The sequence below is a fragment of the Tigriopus californicus genome, chromosome 11, assembly GCF_007210705.1.
Source record: "Tigriopus californicus strain San Diego chromosome 11, Tcal_SD_v2.1, whole genome shotgun sequence".
In the NCBI taxonomy this organism is placed as follows: domain Eukaryota; kingdom Metazoa; phylum Arthropoda; class Copepoda; order Harpacticoida; family Harpacticidae; genus Tigriopus; species Tigriopus californicus.
In genome coordinates, this window is record NC_081450.1 from 859,215 (window position 1) to 879,220 (window position 20,006).

The window sequence follows — 20,006 nt, forward strand, 5'->3', positions numbered from 1 at the left end:
AGCCTTACAGCCTTTAATAGCGTGCTTGGGAAAAGAAGACTAAGAAGCAACGCGGGAGCGGAACGTGACGTCAATTGAATGCTGACGTCACTGCTGACGTCAGCCAGCCACGAAGGTTACTCCGGATTGAACAACAAACGGCAGCGCCCACTTGGACAGCCTTTGAAAGAGAGGGGGAGGATCAGAAGGAACAGGGAGACTTGGAACAATTGGAACGAGTCGGGTGAAGGCCAACAAGGAGCGTAAACTACGAATACCGTTCTTGGGCACGGAGCGTTGCCGTTGAGTGAGCTTAGGAAGAAGAAGCCCCCCAAGAAGAGGAAGTGGTAAGGATTGCTTGCCAATGGCCACCAAGTCTAGAAGTCCTTGGTGAAATTTTCGGAGAAAAAACAACGACTTCTTATTCGCAGAGTCCATCTACACGAATAGATCCACTTTTTTTCTCTGCTAAGAAGGCCGAGGTCCATTGATCGAGCAGAAAGAGTAGTAGAATGGATTGAAAGGAAAATAGCTACTGGAACAGTGAAGCAGGCTTGAGCACGGGGTTTGACTTGTGTTTGACCATTTTCAAACCAGATGCTCTCTAATGATTGCATCTCTTTTGGTTCTCATCTCTCCCGAGACCAAGACAGGCCGACTAAAAGCCCAGTTTCCTGCAAAACAGTACAAATACACTTTTCGTGTGACATTGAACTACTGATAGGAGTTACTTATGTTCAGAACGAGCACGAGTGGCAAAGGTGGGAAGTGGGAAGTGGGAACAGCTTGTCGGCCACCCATTGACAGTCATGCCCTAAGGCGCATGGCTTGATTGTTCCCCAGCTGCCCCACGTGTCTGGAAGCAAGTGGGGCGAAGGAAAGACCCACGTCAACCCTGCCGGGGGGAATCCACGACCCAGTCAGTCTGTCACATTAATGACAGTGAAGACGGAGGAGGGCCGACATCACAAAGGCAAGAGGATACGACGGCCTCCATCCTCCGGCCTGGCGGGCGAATCAAGAGGGAACAGACCCTCAAAGTACTACCAGAAACAGTAAACAGAATAGTAGTAGCGGTAGTAGTAGCAGTAGTTGCAGTAGTAGTAGCAGCAATGGGATAAGAACTAGTAGTAGTGCACTAGTGATAACAGGCATTGGCTGCGAAAGTGAGTGTGAGTCTTCCTGTCTCTCTTACTCTGCGTCTCGTACTCTCCACACGATTTCGTTGTTTGCCCGTGCACGTATGTGTTAGGGCCTCTGTGAGTGCGCACGCACCACATCTCACAGCTGAGTCTCTCGTGGAAGGACGAGAACACGGCAGAGTCCGCTTGTTCAAAAGCACAAAACTACGAGATCTTGGAGTGGCAATAGACCACCAGGCCCAGGAGCGCGCAGACGATTAAGGGCACTACTCGTCCTCCACTCTAGTAGCACTCTCTGTGTACATGCGATTTTCAGTGTGCTTCAGAGGATGACTCCCGATGAGAAGGTTGGAGGGGAGGTGGACGAAGAGAACACATAACAAAAATGGTGTCAGTTCCCTATCAAAGGCTGAAGGCCTCACAACATTGGGTCAAGACCAACGATGGGAAAATAAACTTTGTTCGCCACCCTCCGTCATGTCTTGACACCCAAAGAAGAAGGTCAGTGAATAATCGTGTCGTTAGTGCCAGGGTGGGTCAAGGCCTCCAAAGCTGGGCATCACAGTGGCGACAAGCCAGACATTTCGCCATTCGTCCTTGTCATCGTCATTTGTCACCATTTCTAATTCCGGGATCCACCCACCCACACCCTACTCCGTCCAACTCATCCCCCCTACCCCACCGAGTACGCCCCTTCGACAGCACCGGCAACGGCAACACTTCAAGACTGATCGCAAGTCCCCACCCCCATTCGGTGCCAGTGCTAGCCCGCACACCAGTCCTCAGCGGCAACTCGCCAAAATGGTTACGAGGGTGAAACTCATGGAACAACAACACCAGCAGCAGCAGCAACATCAACAACACCAACAACATAAAGAAAGACCACAAAATTCGACGTCCAGGCCATACCGGGTGGCATCGGTGGGCAGCATGGCACAGGACTCGAAAAATGTGAGGAATAATATCAATGCAACGACGGACCGTTTGCTCAAACCCCACAAACCGCCCGTAGAACATTGTGATAATGTCGGAGAGACTAGCTCCCGACGGCCTCAACACCCCTCTGCGGGTCCATCTCCCATCGGATCTGAGTCTCTCCCACCAACTAATCCCTACCCTGACCCTGAACAAACAGGAGATTCTAGTGCCACCGGTGTGATTACGAGTGATACTTCCAGCACTTCAAAACCCACCCCGACAGCAACCACAACCAAATCATCCCAAGGGAAAACAGCAGCTGGCTCAGCCAATCCAACTTCCAGCCACAGTCCACCTCCTGCCTTACAGATTTATGATATTGTGCGAACCATTGGCAAGGGCAACTTTGCAGTAGTGAAATTAGCTCGACATCGAATGACAAGAACCGAGGTAAGATTCATGGATTCATTGATACATAAATAGAACTCAGTTGCCATCTGGCTTCCAAACTATCTTTCAAATGGAACTCGTAGTCTTTAAGGATCTATTTTCCATCATATCATTGCTCTCGCATGTCTAGAGTCTCGATGGATTAGGGACTGGTGTTAGATATTGGTATTACCCGTATTACCGACTACGAATCACAGATAACGTGCGTCATAGATAAGAGAATAAATGAAGCAATCACTTGGATTTATGGACCTAACTGCACCCAGACATTATAGTACAAATAAAATGCACCAAAAATATGGTACAAAGAGGCTCAGGATTCCTTGGTGAGTGTTCACTCATGGATGAGAAGACAAAGTAGGTCAAGGTAGGGGGAAAAGAGGACTGTTGTTCAAACATTTACATTTCTAAGTTCATGACAATACATCCAATCGTGAATTCTCTTTTTTAGCTCAAGGTGTCTTTTTATCGCATGTTAACGCTTTTGATTTTTCTTACCATATACATGTTTAGAGTTTTTGCCTTAAAGAGAATAAATCTTCACGTTCATCAGGTTCATAATTTAAAAGCTCAAAAACAATTCCCAAGCTTATACTGGGTGTGTGGGCGTGTCAGCACTTTACCTGGTTACGTCAAGTCATCAATTATGATTAGGGCATCTCACCAAACATGATTTGGCCTTTTTCCGCAACCCAAATTGCAAAATATTTTCGAGAAAGGTCATGGGGACAAAATGAATCATTTTGATTTGATGCTGATGCTTTTTTGCAGACAAATTGTTCTCATCAATCAGAGCAATATTTTTGACATGACTAGGTTGCAATGGCAAGAACGTATAGCAATCAGGTTAATAGAAAAAAAGCGAAAGAGCTTTCAATAACATGGACATTTTCTTGCAAGGGAGTTACTTTCAAACATAGCATGAAAATTTGGGCCTAGTTTAGTGCTTAAATCTTGCATGAAATGGAACCCAATTTTATGGAAATTAAGTGAGTAAAGTTATGACACAGACCCTTTATTAAGTAACGTGTATCACATACTTGCTCACCGGGCGAGTTGTCACTTCGTAATTCGAGCATTTCTAGGTAAGAGCTTTGTGTTAGATATTTTTCTATGAGTAAAACAAGTCATTAGCACGAACGAGAGAAATTGGGAACACCTCATCAGGGTATTTGCCAAGGTCGTCTGTTTGTAAGACATTTTATCTACCTAACACATTTCAATTTATTATCAAGGCGATTCGCCTCATGTCTTTCTCTCTTACAAAGAAAGGCTCACTTTTGGAACATGTTCTTCCCTGTATTGCTCTAAAACCCAGTAAATTAAAGATAAGAGTTCAAGCATGAAGCTGGAGTGACCTTGTGTCCCATTTCTGTTTATTGCAGGTGGCTATTAAGATCATAGACAAGAGCAAGTTGGATAAGGCCAACTTGGAAAAGGTCCACAGAGAGGTGGAAGTCATGAAACTCTTGGACCATCCGAACATCATCAAGCTCTACCAAGTGATGACTTCAGAGAGCAAGATCTACATCGTGTCCGAATACGCCCCCAAAGGCGAGATTTTTGGTAAGTCACAACCTCGGCCCTTACCATCTTTAGTGAAATCGATCTCAGTTGTCAGGTGGTTACTCGATAACATGACTTGAACATGCCAAGAATTCCAACTTCCAACGGAAAATACCGACCTTTGGGGAAAGGGAATGGAACAAAACGGTTGCCGTGATGAAAGAGATTGAATACAATCAAGAGGCTTTGAATTGGCTTGAAAAGCGTCAAGATGAAATCACTTCAATGCTCAATGCGAAAGGAACACTGAAAATTTTCCGGTTCAAACGTTTCAAAAATAAAAAACAGAGTAGAAGAACATTTTTCGAAGGACAATTTTTATTATAATCTTATGCAAAGATTTAGCCCTCGTGTCAGATGACCCATTGAGATTTGTGAAAGGGTCCCATTGCTGAACCTAGTTTTCAGGGAAGAAAACCTAATCCAGTGTAAATGTGTTCCACTAATGGGTCTTTTGATTTTCGTTCAGACAGTCTGGGTTCCTCTCTCAAACACCGAATCTGTCGTTACATAGGGGTTTCTTTGGTAGATCTAATGGCTTATCAATTACCTCTAAAGATGAGGTGTATCCAAACCTAACTGACTGGCCATTACTTTATGAGAAGCAGTTGGTCGTCCATGTCAAAGCAACCGAGGTTTATTTTGCCCACTGACACATGATATACGTGAATAGTCCTTTTCATTGAGCGGGAGCAGCGCCCTCTGCTTCGTCTAGGTGCGGACAAACAAACTTAGAAACGAGAGAATACGCTCTAAGATGCCAGACTTCATCAGGAGATTATTCGATGAACAATTCATTGCTAAAGTATTGTGACACAATGAACAACCAAACAACTCTTCTGGGAGATTTTTCAGATCCTCTATAATGGGTAAAATTCCGAACACTTTTGAAATAAAACTCAACAGGAAGTGCAAACTGTATGATTGATAACACAATAAGACTTTCAATCATCTTTTCTAACAAAGTAGCATTAAGAATAGCACAACTTCACAAGTTTTTGATCACTAACGTTAAAAATATCAATTTTTTTAAACTTGCATTTCGTTTTTTAATACAATTTATTGGAAAAAGACGATCACAAAAAGTCGCTGGTATGCTACCAGTTATTTCAATTTGCATGTCAAAAGTGTGCTTAATCTTACGATTTCAGGATTTGAAAGGTCTCTCAGAAGGGTTAATGGTGTATGTGTGGTGTTAGAATGGATCAGCAATAACTTGTTCAGAGAAAAATATTTTGTTAAAGTCAGGTATCTAAGAGCGTATTCTCGTGCTTTTACGTATGTTTGTCCGCCACCACAGGAGTCAGAGAGAATGAAAAGGGTTGTACGAATCCATATTCTGCAAAAGAGACCGGGACATCTAGGGTTGTGGAGATTTTCCAGCCTTCCCAGTCATCACTCAAGTTCCCACAAGACAACATTGGCGTCCTTTAGAGGGGCATTGCCTTTGAGTTGTGTTACCTCTTGGAAAGGCAATGGACTGCACGCAACAATAAAGACGATGTTTCGAGTAGAACAAAGAATTGAATTGTCTGGTACTAGTGTACTTAGAAAGAAAGGGTCCGACCCAATGTACATACGGTACAACTAGCCTTATCGAGCACATAGTGTGTGTTAAAGGGCGTGATTGAGCCTTGTTTGAGAAACCAAGCCTCAGACGACACGTGTGATATCTGGATCCGTCTGTACATCTTGGCGTGTTTCAGTATGTTAGAAGGCGTCCGATTGACGTCATTATTACTCATGCAGAACTGCCAAAATTGCTTTCTCATCGCGGCAAACTCTTACTCACTCGGAACAAATTTGGCACCGCACTTTTTAGCGCAAAACGTCCAATTTTCCTCCCACCAATCTCATTATTAGTCTGCTGGATATGATAATGGACGTAGATGCATACCTTAGAGGCCCCTTACCCTCGTTGTCGATATCTAAAAACATGCGTGACAAGTTATGCTCTCTTGAGTGTTCAAGACCGTCTGGCCAATCTCCAAGCACATTCCGACCTCTGAGCTTGTATTTGAGGCAAACGCTTCCTGAATAAGCAATTTAAACGATAGGCTGTCCAGGCAGCAAAGGCCATTAGGTCATGTTATACGTACATAGTCCATCCATTCTCTCAAAACATATTCTCTTCCCGTTCTAGACTACATAGCTGAGTACGGTCGGATGTCGGAGCAACTAGCCCGACGGAAGTTCTGGCAAATCATCCAGGCTGTGGATTATTGTCACCAAAGACGCGTGGTGCATCGGGACCTGAAGGCCGAGAACCTCTTGCTCGACGCGGATATGAATATCAAGGTGGCTGACTTCGGGTTCTCCAACTTCTTCAAATCCGAAGACTGGCTTACCACTTGGTGTGGATCTCCTCCCTACGCCGCTCCGGAGGTCTTCGAGGGCAAAAAGTACAAAGGCCCGGAAATCGATATCTGGGTAAGTTGAGGTCGCGTTCCAAACGTCGATCCCTCTGCCGACGTCACCACTGACGTCGTTGTGTTAGTTCGGCCCACTCAGTTCAAGTTTCATGAGCTGAAAAGCAGAGCGCTTTCTTAAAGGACTAACGAAAGTGAAGATCTTAAGGGACCAATGAAAATCACATTTTTGAGAGCACCTATGAGGGCCTAAGAGTGGCGAAACTTACACACAAGGGTCTTACCCTCCTGGTAGCTGTGCAATTGCCTTTGCAGGATTGCCGTCTCCTGAAGTGGGCCAATATTGACGGACTGAAAGAAGTTTCTTCCACGTTGTTATTTGTACTTTCATAGCGATTAGACTTTGAATGAACCGCCGAATATGGACCGTGACTTGACGTGCCTTTGACGTCACCATTTCTCAATAGTGACTAGCTGAGCGTCACCTCCTGAAAGGGTGTATATTTTGCCACTTCATTCGTCCTTCAGCTCTTGACCTGACTCTATCCCACAAATGAGGGAAAGTACACGAAAACGTCGTGCCTCAGCCCCATCACTTTCCCGACATTGAGAAAGCATTGACAAACGATTTTCAGTAATCGAGCTAGTGTCGAATGAAAGTTGCACATAACTCGATCTCACCCCTCTATTTTCAGAGTTTGGGCGTGGTCTTATACGTTCTGGTTTGCGGTGCTCTGCCATTTGAAGCACCGGACCCGCCTTCACTCCGAGATCGCGTCGTTCGAGGAACTTTCAAGATACCCACGTATATGTCAAATGGTAAGTGAATGAAGATCACATGAAGGTCACGTCGCGGCGTTGTTTTCGAAACCGAATTTGCAATTGGGAACAAGCTCGTGACCCTGTAAATTTTACCGCCGTTGAAATCGTGCACTAAAAAGGGCTGTCTAGAATAGCATGCTTTTTCGCTTTGAGCTATAAATGTGTATTTTTCATTTGTGGGTGGGACGATTGACAGTCTTAGTAATGTTTACCTGCACGTGGGCTTCTATCTCTCAGGGGGGTAGAATGTCAACCAAAGGTCAAGTTGACCTTTGGATCACCTCCCTTGGCGCTAGAACACGTTATGACTTCTGGTTAGCTAGAGCACTAATTATTGGTCTCTATGTTAATATACTGTATGTACGTGTTAATAGAATGAAAGAAAGAACACCTAGATCAAGACGACAACGTCGATCGAAAGTGAGCACTCAATGATGAATAAACCATTTGCCATATGCCTATTGGCCTAAAGTTTGTGAGGCGTTCATTTTGATCCGTAATGAGCTTATCCTCAATTATCCTAAGCATCTTCTCAATGGCCATGTTCACGTTTCTCCGGAACCGAACAATCAAGTAAGCCTTGAAAGCAGCACAAGCTGTTCCCTGGAGGCATTTTCCTCATCTGCTCAGGCCTATCTAATGTGGTATTTTCATCCAATCTTCCAAGACTTGAATGAAGATTGAGCAGGAAATCAGAATCTCTAGAGCACAATGACAACGACTTAAGGGCTCTCCACTTATGTAAGGATATATGTATCCGTATATATAAACAAGTTTCCACTCGGCCTTAGAAGCTTTATGTTCCAAAGGACGTCCTTTGGTCCTCGTAATCAAATGCATATAGGTCTTGGACTCGATATTATAATGCATTCTCTGACGTGTGACTAGTGAAAGTGGACCTTTGATGGACCAAAGGTCGCTGGCATATCGCTTTTGTCATGGCCAAAAAGACCCGATGACGTCAGACTCTTTTTCAGATCGAGTGAGGGCGAGGTGAACGGACAGGCTAGTACTGTGAGTGGAACCAAAGGAAACTTCTGCCAAGCTTAGCGAGGATTGTGTGCGTGTGGGTGTGTGTGTGGGTGTGTGGGATGGAGAGTGGAACCAGGAAGATGGAACACCAAAGACAGATTGTATTCCCGACGAGAGGCTAGGGATGTTGTGCTGGTGTACAGTAGACGAAACACATCAGCCTTTGATGATCCACTTAGAGAGTTTGGTACTTTCTAATTGGTGCTCTTTGTTACCATTCACTTGTCAATCTTTAGAAGATGAGGCTGCTTTTTCGTGATTTGAAATTGGCTTGGTTCCAGATTGTTCCAGTAACCCAATATAATCATCCTGTGGCAAGACTCAGTATGTAGGGACCATCTGAAGCATGATTGTTTTATTACAGACCTCTATTGCTGTGTTGCGATGTGCGTAGGCGTTGCTGTTTGGAAGTTGGAATGGGCCTCTTTTCTCAGCCTTTTACTTGAAATGTATCTGATCCAACGCTGAGGCCGTCGGGAACGCGAAACATCCTTCATTCGTTTACCCAATCCGGGAGTTCTCAAAGTCCTAAAAATGTAAACGACAATCTTGTCGGGGGTTTTCGCTCGACCGACTTGAAAGGGTGGCCTTGCATTCGCATGGAACTTTGAGGCTGGTCTTTGTTGTATCCTCAAAAGCATGGCTGATGTAGGAACCTCTCCCATGTTCCATATTGGTCCTGAACAACTAGTAATTGGTCAAATCTCTTCTCTCCGAAACCGATAACTTCGGAGGTGCCCCAAACTAAGATTTATGAAACCGTCAAAGCAACCAAATTGCAATTCTGAAATCACCCGGTTTTTCTTTAAAAATGAGAAACTACCGCACTTCTTGGTCCAAATTCAATCCATTTTTGAAGCACTCCTTCGACCTTCAAAATTTGTCTCTCTACGAATAGAACTGACACACATATAATGCCGTTTCTTCTCATTTTGTTAATGCAAAACCAATTAAATGTACTTTTTTGTTTACCACCTTGAGGAGAGTCTCTAATTTCGTTTTCATTGACAGACTGAAAAATACTGAATGGATAAAAGAAAAGAGACAGTCAGTAGGTTCATTGTTCAATTTGCTGCCCTCAAATATTCGTAGGGCTTATGTAGGCGTTGATCCAATAGTAGGATTTAAGTCAGACTTGGACAAGTTTTTGACTAAAATTTCGGATCAACCTTATATTCAAGGATTAGCCAGATCAGCCAATTCTAATTCGTTGGTCGATCAAATAATATATATAAATAAAAGTCAAGTATAATGAATAATCTTCTCGTCTTGAACTGCTGGGATTCCAATCCCAGTAGCGGTAAGGAAGTCCGCACAAAAAGAATAAAAAAAAATTAGGATGCCTGAGTCAAAGCTTGGGCAGGAATTTTCTGCAATCCATTTAGCTGGATTTTTAGTGTGAGAAGCTTTTGACCAAGACAGATGATGGGACTTATGATTGAATTATGGGCTGTCTACAGGGTGTATCAAAAGAAATGAAGCACCAAGCTCAAAAACGCATCAATTCAACTTCAACACGTGATGGTCAAAAACACCGCAATGAGAACTTATTTTCAGTGCAATGGATCATGGAATAAAGTGCCAAAAAAGGGTCTTTTTGAAATCGTAAGCGGTTCCGATCAGAGCTTTTCGGCCTCACAGGGGGACTTTGTGAATTTGAGTTCAATTTACAATTGCATCTTGTTGCTCTTCGAACTGTTTTTGCGAGCCGAATCATATCAGATACATAGTTTGCATTTAAAGTTTCTTTAGATGCACCCTTCAATGTAGAAATGAACCATGATTAGGCAACAATCGATCAATAGAAGAATAGAAATGACATTTGCCTTTTGTTGCTCGTCCACCTTCTTCTACCTTTAGGGTTTCATTAACCCTTTTTCAATTGACGAAGGTTTATCGGCCCATTTTTCGTATATTTGTTTTTAGCCTTGCTACTACTAATTAGTCAGTTTGAACTTCAAAGCTTAGAGTTTTTAATGTTAAATAATCAGACTATAGCCTCACATCAGCTGCCACTCGAGTGTGCATTTGCCATCCTTTGAAGTTATAGTTGAATTGACGTTTTATTGATTAAGACTACGAATTCCTACGATTGACGTCATCGACTTTGGAATTGTGTGCATTGTCCAGACAAGCAATAACTGGTTCATTGTCCGAATACTGTATGAAAGATGAATGAGAGGACTGGACGCATACAAAGAGCCGACTAAAAACGATGATTCAATTACAAGTACAATTGACTAGTGCTTTGTTCTTCGTTGATATATTTGGAGCCTCCTTAAAAATAGTTGGAAGCATGGAGAGGAAAATGGATTGTTGTTTGGGTGAAATACGGTATATGCTTGTGAGAAAAAAACATCAACTTTGAGTCAATCTTGTCGAGCACTTTTGCCGAACATTCGATATCATTCTCACTCTTCAAATTGAGGTGTCAAGCGCCATTTGTTGCAATGCACTTGAGACTGCCCAATCTAAGGTTTGAAAATTCGAAATCTGAGAACGTTCGCCCCTCCCCTTACCCGAATTTGCGTCATCAAAGCTTAATGGAGTCATTAGACAAACACCCGGTACCTCTCTATTTGTATAAATGTACCCGGTAGTTATCAGAGATCACGGAAAATCCGGTCCGAATTCCTCAACAAAGAAAGGCTGACATGTAGGTAGCAAATGAGCGGCCTTGTGTGATCTAATTTGTTTGCACTCCTGTTCCAGAATGTGCGTCACTCATTCAGAAGATGCTGGTCCGGGATCCCAAGAAACGCTACACCATTTCAATGATCAAACGGGATCCCTGGATGAGAGTCGAAGTGCCCGAAAGCGAGATGCATGCGACCACTGAGGGCGAAGCTGGCGATCTCAACCCTGAGCGTGCCGTGAAAAGTGGCCGCAAATGTGATATGCCCATCAACGAGAAATGCATCAAGATCATGGGTGACTTGGGCATCGACACGAATGCCACCAAACAGGTGAGGTCATTTGGATCAAGGAGCCGAACTAGACACGGTCAACCTAACATCAAATTTAAATAAATCCCGTAGATGGGTGATTTAAATATGACAAGACACTTAATGGTGACGTCAGATGTATTCTAAATGTTCCCCTATGGAGAATTACGTCCCACCTTTTGTGATTAGGATTGACATTTACATTGGGTCTTGCATTCATTGGACGAGAGTAAGCAGTGGTGCATTTCGTCCCACTCCTTTGACCTTTGACGATATTACTGTACTCATATTTGATTCCCAAGCCTTTTACCCCACAATTCACACCTGTCTTTCTTTTGGCCAACGAGTAATAGCACCTTTCGTAAGATTACACCCTGAATCTTCATTGCACTTGGAAATGCCAAGATCATCGTCATTCAAGATGTATTTTTTTAATCAAGATCAAAGTCTCAGAGACTCCGAGGTCGGATCTTGTGTCGTCATTTAATCATGGACGCGGGTTTGGGAATGTCTGGCGCGGAACTCGCGAAGCACCTTATCCGGACCTACCCGGTTGTCATTTTTGGCAAATCGTTTTGTCCACACTCTCGAAGTGCACGGCAAGTGTTCTCGAAATATCGAGTTCCTCGCGATAAGCTCCATGTTCTCGAGATCGAGAATCGGGAGGATATGATCCAAATTCTCGAATATCTGGGAAATCTGACTGGATCACGAAATGTGCCACAGATCTTTGTGGGACGGAGATTTATCGGCGGTGGAATTGAAATTGCACGATTGGATCGGACCTCTCGGTTGAACACCCTCCTCAGATCTGCTCGAGCCTTTTAGGACACATGAATTGAGATATTAGAAATGAAGCTTTACCTCACGGAATTGGACCTTTTTAGGAGAAATCACTCAATCGCACAGATATTGGAGATTCGAACTTTGACCTTTTGATGGCTCCTGCTGTTTTTGTTTAGTTTTGTTGTGATGTGTAAATTGCCCTTGAAGAGGGATTAGGACTTTCCGTAATAAAAGTTTGAGAAGGTGGTCTTCATGATATTGTGCAAACTTAATTGGAACAACCTTCGTCACTACACAAGTATTAGGGTCTAAAGTTCGAATTGCGTGAAATAGAACAAAAAAAACAGATAGAAAAATGCAGTTAAGCAAACAAGGAAAACGGCTCTTTAAGTTGTAATCCAGACAAAAATAACAAGAGCACTTTTCTCCTCCATTGTTTTTCCAGGCTGTGAAAAATGAGGTTTACAATCACCACGCGGCTATTTACTTCCTTATCCTTGACATTTACAATAAAGCCAATAAGCCAGGCAGCTCGGGAATGTGTTCAGGAAAAGCACGTCATCGACAGCAACAGACAATAACAACATCAATGGGACCGCCTCCTCAAGCAACAACAACTTCAGAGGCCCCTCACTCACAGCTCAGGCCCAATCGGCCAAGACCTTCACAACTGCAGACTAAGAATCCAAGGGCCTCACCCTCCCGACATTTCTCCCTTGGATCCGACGAGGTCGAACACCATGGACGTCGACCAAGTTCTGTGGCGGAGCAGGTTCTTTCGGAGAGCAATCGGCTTCAAATTGCTCAATTGGCAGCCAACCATGCGAGACTTCAGCCCGGAAATTTGGACGCTTCCAGTCACCCAACTCAGAGTGGTAGTCTCCAGCCCCAAACCCTTTGGCAGGCCTCCCCGTCTATGAGACCTTCATCCCAAATGGATGGCGATGTCAACGCTCTTAGAATGCAATCTCCCTCAGGAATGGTGGCCACGGAGTACGATTGTAACAATTGCAAAGAACCAATTTTAGAAAACACAACCAGTACCACTACATGTGTCAAATGCGCTCGTCTTCGAACCAGACGAAGAAACTTTGCCCACCCGACCATGCTATGGTCAAACCAGAGTGCCACTACCACCTTTGCTGGCCGGGATCACTCAGCTCCGCTTCCCCAACAATACTTGTTTTGTTCCGAAGAACGAACTCGGGGACCTCATGACAGCCGAGATAGCGGCGTAAGCACCGGAAGCAGCCAAGATTACGGAGAATGCACCCCACCTATTGAAAAAAGTTTAGGCTTTCCAAGGTTCCCAGCCCGCGTCGGATCTTCTGATCGGCCCAGCGTACCTATATCCCAAGTTATGCGAAAACTCTCCGAGGTGGAAGGTATAGCCCCGGCTAATATGATGTTGAGGTCATCTGTAGATGAAGGGGTCGAATTTGAACATGGATCTGAGTCAGCTTTATCAGACTTGGGCTCGGCTCAAGCCCGACGACAGACCCTGAGCCACATGGCCTCCTTCGACTCATCAAGCTTGGGTTCCTATTCGGGGAGTTTCCATCAAGGATTTAACGAAGCCATCAGCTGTTACAGAGATTCGCCGGGAGGAAGTTTTACCAGCACCGACTCCTCCTATCCTTACGAGAGCTTTGAAGACGGTTTGGCCATCGGCGAGGCTGATCTGAATCTACCCTTGCCCACTGGAGGAGGGTCTCTCCCTCTGCCAGTATCGAGTCAACAAGAAAGTAACTCGGATGGGGCCACTGGAATAGGTTTTTCCGATTGTCAAGGATTCTTGACCATGGACTTGCCGTCGAATTACTTAAAAGTCCCCAACCATGGGACTGACCGTCATCTTATGAGGTCCCCTGTGCATTTCAGAGAGGGCCGAAGAGCTTCAGATGGTCTCTTAAGTCAGCATATGTCAACTTTCAATGACAGAAGTAAATCTCAAGGCTATTCTGAGTTGCAACTGGTTCACGAGGAGCACCGGGCACTCCAGAACCGATTTGGTGTGCCATCCGCGAGGGTTTCAATTTCACCGGATGGATCTAGCCCAGCCGCAGTTCGTCAAAGGAAAGGAAATACCGTTCTCGCCCATCGACCTTCAATATCAAAGCGCATCAGTGTGCCAGAAAACTTTACCTATTTCCCCAGTCCAGCAAACCAAACAGCCCCTGGGAGTTCCACTGATCTCCAACACTTGCCGGCCAAACAAAACCTAGCCCATCAACTCCTCCAACAACGATTGCAGCTTAAACGCCATCCCTCCAAGCCACCTCGTTTGTTTTCAGCAGATGGTTCAGCCGCCAATCGCCGTAGAACGGCCCTCTCAGCCCGCCAAGCCTCGAAATACTCGCAACAAGTGGCTGGGGTTAATAAGCCGTACCTGCCGTCACAAGAGCCGTTTCTATCTGGTCAAGTAGGAGCCGGTGTTCCAGGGGGAGAGTTTCTTTTCCAACCTATCGTTGAAGATGAATATGGCTTGGACGACCTCTTACCCAGTGGTAGCCATGACGGGGTTGATGACACTCTCGGATCCAATTCGATGTCTTCAGAGACCCAATGGCACACCCTACCATCATACATGCAACAAACCTGCCACCTAGGCCAAGAGGATTCGCCGCCACCTCCGGCCCCACCTGAACCGGATATTCTTATTAGAGATACAACAGAAACTATGGACACCCTATCTCCTAATTGAAAGCAAAATAACTTTGTTCAATACAAGGGGGTGACCACATTAAACACAATTTAGGCGTTCAAGTGCCATGTGAAATGGACCCAAAGACAATATTCGTAGTCGAAGAAACCTTACACAAGTTTGATTTGCGAATTCAAGTTGGAGGTCTACCATCCCAATTTGTATTTGATATCTACAATTTTGATTGACCCCTTGTGCTGCCGGTGGATCCCTGTCAATACTGTAACGGGTGCTTCTGCATGATGTATGGACGATTGCCATTCTTCACCCGTGCGATTACTTATTTGGTATATTTAATTGTCACAAATTAGCCTACCTGAGCACCAACTTAAAAACACATTGTTTCAAAAGACCTCAATGAGCCTGCTCAAGGAGATATCTGCCTTCTTAGCATTCAAATTCCACACAAATACCATGGCCATTGTAACCAATGCTCTGGCCTCATTGGCAAAGCATCAGAATGTGGTTTTTATGTTATTACACTTATTTTGGATCCCCTTAAGATTGTTATACAATCTCACCACTTGCGATTGAACGAAAATGTCAAGTACAGTTGAGATGAGAATGTCATTGTGCCATGGAAAAGATGCGAAAAAATGCGTAACGTACTATATTTAGAAAGTTAAAGAAGTTATAGAACATGAATATGCTTTCCTAGTCAAGAATTCGTGATCGTGATGAATTAATTAGTCAAACAATTGCCATATACCATTTGAATGATGAAACAGAAACCAAAAAATCCAAATTACACTTGCAAGCCGAAATAAATTATATTTATACACCTGATCAAAAGAGATTTTATTTTAGATACCCTTATTTCTTTTTTCAGCAGGTTCTACGTGTCTAGGTGGACGATGAAAATTGAGCGTGTGAGGAAAACTGATTTTCTACATGAAAACAAATTGAAATTGACCCGACTGAAAATGAGTGTGCTGTTCCAACAACGCACAGTATTTCCGTTTTCAGGAAATTGCTCTTCAAAAAACTCATTAGTTCTTTTGAGGGGCGAAAAGTTAAGCCTCTAACATATCCTCTCGATGTCCAACTAGCCCAATTGAATTCGTGTTGTGATTCGGGCTTATATCGCATAATATATATATTGGCCGCAGTCAGAATAAAGAAAATATTCAGACGAACAATTTTCTGCTTTGCTTTTCAAAAAAATCTTTTAAGGCGTGGGGATTTAGAATCTGGACAAAGTTAAGGTATCATAAATTAGATTCATAGTAAAATCGATTTTGCCTTTCTTTGAAAATTCACACGTTCTTTTAAAACGGTTTGCTGACTACGGTTTTACTTTTTCTCTATTATTTGAAACTCTCTTCGAAAACGTATCACTGATTAAATCTTCGAAAGAATTTGATCCGATGGTTTAAGCATTTTCCACATATTTAGCGCATTTTAAGATTGTTGGTGCATTTAATTAGTACTTCTCCTGGAATACATATCATTTAGATATTTCACGTCGTAATGGATATGGGCAGGGTTGAGAAATTTGGTGCAACACACTCATGCCAAAGGAAGATTTCGCTCTTCATCAGCTCTTCTAGTCCAACGGAATTTGAATGGGAAGACATGTACAATGAAGCACTGCAATTTAACAAGATTTAAAAACGCATTCACTTTTGTTAAAAGCAAGCACAATTTTCAGCCCTGAGCTTCCTTCATAAGGATATATGAAAATATTAAAAAGTGAAAATTCTGTTGAGATTGCCTACAAGCTTCAAGTTTCCTCAGTTGCCAAAATAGATAGAAATAGAACCAAAATATTAAATGCCCTTCCGGAGCATAAAAAAGGAACGAGTAACGAGTATTTTTTTGTTTTGGGGGTCGTTACAATTACACCATTTTATAATGTAATTGGATTACAATTCCTTTTTCGAAAAAAGGAACGAATTGCTGTAATTTCGTTACTACTGCCCTGTTAGAAATTGATGCGGTTGTGTTTTTTATATTCTCACTCAAAAGTTCAACAAATATTGAACCCCAAGACTTTAACGGGAACATGGAAAAGTGAAAAGTTTTATTTGAGCAAAAAATATTTTTTGAGGGTTTGAACAAGGTTTTTACACATAAACTGTTCTTGTCGTTAAAAATTGCTCCTCTAGGGTGAGATTAGATAAAGATAAAGATTAGATAGATAAAAAAGTAAGATGAGGTTTTTTTTTGTTGCGTGCATCATACTTAAAAGCAGGCGAGAGCTGCAAAAAGTGTCTTTATCCATATAGCTCAATAGTCTTCTATCTCTTCTATTTTGAGTATTTAAAAAAAAAAAATTGAAACTTGTGACTTGGTTTACCTCAAATTTGTCAAGGGAAATACTTTAAAGAATGCAATGAAATTAATTAGAATATTTGTTTTCGTGAAGAAATGACAAATGAAAGTAACCCATACTCCAACTCGGTCCTTATACACGCACTGACCATCTCAATCCATTTCTTGATTTGTGTTAGCCAACCCGCAATTGTAAGCAATCTATTCATGTGACAAAAGTCTGGGTATAAACAGAAATTTGGCTAATTATCCCTTTGAATTGAGAAGCAACTAGAATAAAACGAATTTGCTTGCTTAGTGTGGAAATCACTTTGTGGCTACACCGTATCAATTTCATGGAAAGGCAAATGGATTCAATGAAAGAACATTGTTAACACCGCCAAATTTAGTGCCCTTGTGAGATTTATTTTTTCGCTTTTCTTCCCTTTTGGCACTTTTTCAATGAAATAATGCCACTAGCATTACTAGCATTACTTGAGCATTACTTTGACTAAAATGCTAGGCAAAATTTCACAAGGCTTGGACGATGCAAATAATGCTAGTTTTATACTAAAAACCAGACGGATGCTAATAAAACAATTCCAATGCTAGCGGCCCTGAAATAATGCTAATTTTCAAAAATTAGTATCGAAAAATGCTACTTGACCGGCCTGGCTGACGGTACCAACCGAACTTTAGTTGATCTTGAATGTGATCCAGTGTGATCTTCAAACTGGCACGGCAACAACATACTCAAAATCCGGGCCGGCTACGTGTGGACGTCACACCCCCTTCACAGCCTAAGAGCGGAAGACCGACTTTTGCTCGACACTGTGTGCTTTAAGTTGTTAACTTAACTACGCTTAACTTGCTCTAATCATTGTATGCTACAAGTTATCATTTGAATAAGATTTGAAACGACTACCTGACACGCTAACAAAATTATATAGTTTTAGCTATTTGTTATAGAAATGGACAATTTTCTCCTAGTGGCAGTATCACACATTGCTGTCTTTCATTTCCTTCTGTGACAATTGTGTACTATAGCCCCCTTACGCTGCACGAAATATGTTTTACCATCTGCACTTCAGAGGGCGCTTTGTCATTCAGCCATTACCAAACAAAGGGCCAATTGGGCCAATTCCTTTTTATTGAATTATAATGTAGTTGTGTTTGTTTTTGGCTAATTCTATCAAAATCTTATTTATGACTAGTGCCCCAGGTCACATAATTTTGAGAAAAGAAATTGCGTCCAAGCCGAGGTAAGAGCAGTTTTTTTAACAATCTATCATGCCTCTTCGCGTTTTCTTTGGGCCGTGTGACGTTGCAAAGAAGGGCCTTATTGAACATTTAAGAATACCATTTCCACATGTAGATCAAGATCCTAAATTGAACAAGCAATTAGTGATCCCTGCCCCATTGTAATTACTGTTAAATTGGAGGTCAAAGTACTTCCATAGACTTCAGAGTATGTTCCAGCCTATCGGAGGGGGGACTTTGCTTCCTTTTCCTATGCATTGGATGCCAAAGAGTGGATTTCCGTTTTTTTGCAGGCGATCTCTTGAAGAGTCGTGGATGATCTTCAAAGACATCATTTTGTCGGGCATGCGGGACGCGGGATTTCATTCTGTGGCGCTTAAGACGTGAGGAGAAAAACTCGCCGTGGATGAGTCGAGATATTTTGGTATTGGTTAAGGAAAAGGACAAAGTGGATTGGAACCCGACCCGGACCCGGAATCCATTTGGCCCAGCCAAGAGAGTCGAATTAAAAAAGCTCATAGCAACCGTTCAAAGAAGAGTGCAAAGTGCTAGAAGCAAAAAAGAACTTCAACGAAAAATTGTCCAGTAAAGAGAGCTCAAGAGCTTTGTCTGGTTCAGATGTAACTAGAACCAAACACAACAAATCGGCCCAATCCTTAATGTTCAACTCCAAGACAACACAAGCGAGGTTGCAGAGATCCTGAATCACTTCCGTACGAGTGTGCTTTCTCCTAGCCTCAGCTGCGGCCAGGATGTTGGGAGCTAGATCCTCCAACGATGACCGAAGGGTTTTCCTTCGTCCAATTTCAATACCAAGATGTCTGTGACTAGATAGGCTTCTTTTTTCGAACGTTGCCTATGTTGAATAGGAATGAACTTACGAGACGTGTTGTACGCATGATGGTCTGGTTCCGACTGACTAGCGGAAACAAGAAGTTGATTGAACGTGACACAGAGATAGGTTGGGTGAGTTAGCGAACTCAAAGTAAACCATAGATGTAGAACCAAAACTTCCCTTGTAGTCTTCCGATAACTCCATCCACAGACATCAAGGTTGCGATACACATTTTCGCATCGTTCTTTCGATTTTGCATTTTTCGAGAAAAACTAAGTCTATCTGTGACAAACGGGAGAAGTTGAAGAACTCAACGTTGTCTGAGCCGGACTGCTTCACACTATTGATGAGTTTGCCAAGTCGTATTGAACACTTTGGTTCTTCTATAGTCATATTCCCGTAATCCCGCCGGAGGTAAAGGCAGAGGTTCATTCCTGTTTTGGAGCTCGCTGAGAACAATCGCATTTTAGTTTGGTGCTGTTCTTATCTCCCTGGAATTTCGAACCAAGGTGTGAATGCCTCTGTTGCTCCTTGGTTGTTGTGCACGTGTAGTCTTCGTGGCCTTTGTGTGTGGGTGAATGAATGGGAATTGCCATTGATTCACTCAATTAGGTTTGGTTTTTCACGGCTCTTTGGTAAGACGTAATTACTTTAAAACCTAATAAGGTTATTGCTCATTTATGTTTATGTGTAGCTTTAGCAGTTTCTCTCTGATTTGCAGTGAAGTATTTCTAGTTCCAAATTGTTATGTGTAGTTCTTTAGTTTGATTGTATTGGTCCTCGACAGTTAGATTTATCGTTCATTAGTGTATTGATTTCATTTTGTGTTAGACCAATTTGTTGAGTTTATTTCTGTGTATTTGTGTTGTTTTCCCTAGTTCATATATGTTCTTAAATCCTTGTTTTCCTCTGTCCCTTACTTCTTCTATACTATCTCCATCTTAG

At 42.8% G+C, this 20,006-nt stretch overlaps 1 protein-coding gene across 1 annotated transcript; it reads left to right on the forward strand.

The window, feature by feature from the left end:
• The first annotated feature begins 142 nt into the window (after positions 1 to 142).
• On the forward strand, positions 143 to 15,519 carry LOC131890161 (serine/threonine-protein kinase par-1-like). The gene is made up of 6 exons (XM_059239453.1): positions 143 to 2,489; positions 3,875 to 4,055; positions 6,199 to 6,485; positions 7,120 to 7,243; positions 10,991 to 11,244; positions 12,455 to 15,519. The coding sequence occupies exons 1-6, from the start codon at positions 1,923 to 1,925 to the stop codon at positions 14,711 to 14,713; spliced, it is 3,672 nt and encodes a 1,223-aa protein (XP_059095436.1). The 5' UTR covers positions 143 to 1,922; the 3' UTR covers positions 14,714 to 15,519.
• The last annotated feature ends 4,487 nt before the right edge of the window (positions 15,520 to 20,006 follow it).

What these genes read in the sequence shown, in the direction of transcription:
- LOC131890161 (XM_059239453.1), top strand. Translation starts at nt 1,923, where the DNA reads ATGGTTACGAGGGTGAAACTCATGGAACAACAACACCAGCAGCAGCAG. An exon ending in CCCCAAAGGCGAGATTTTTG is followed by an intron (nt 4,056 to 6,198) that starts GTAAGTCACAAC and finishes TTCCCGTTCTAG; the next exon opens with ACTACATAGCTGAGTACGGT. An exon ending in ACACGAATGCCACCAAACAG is followed by an intron (nt 11,245 to 12,454) that starts GTGAGGTCATTT and finishes TTGTTTTTCCAG; the next exon opens with GCTGTGAAAAATGAGGTTTA.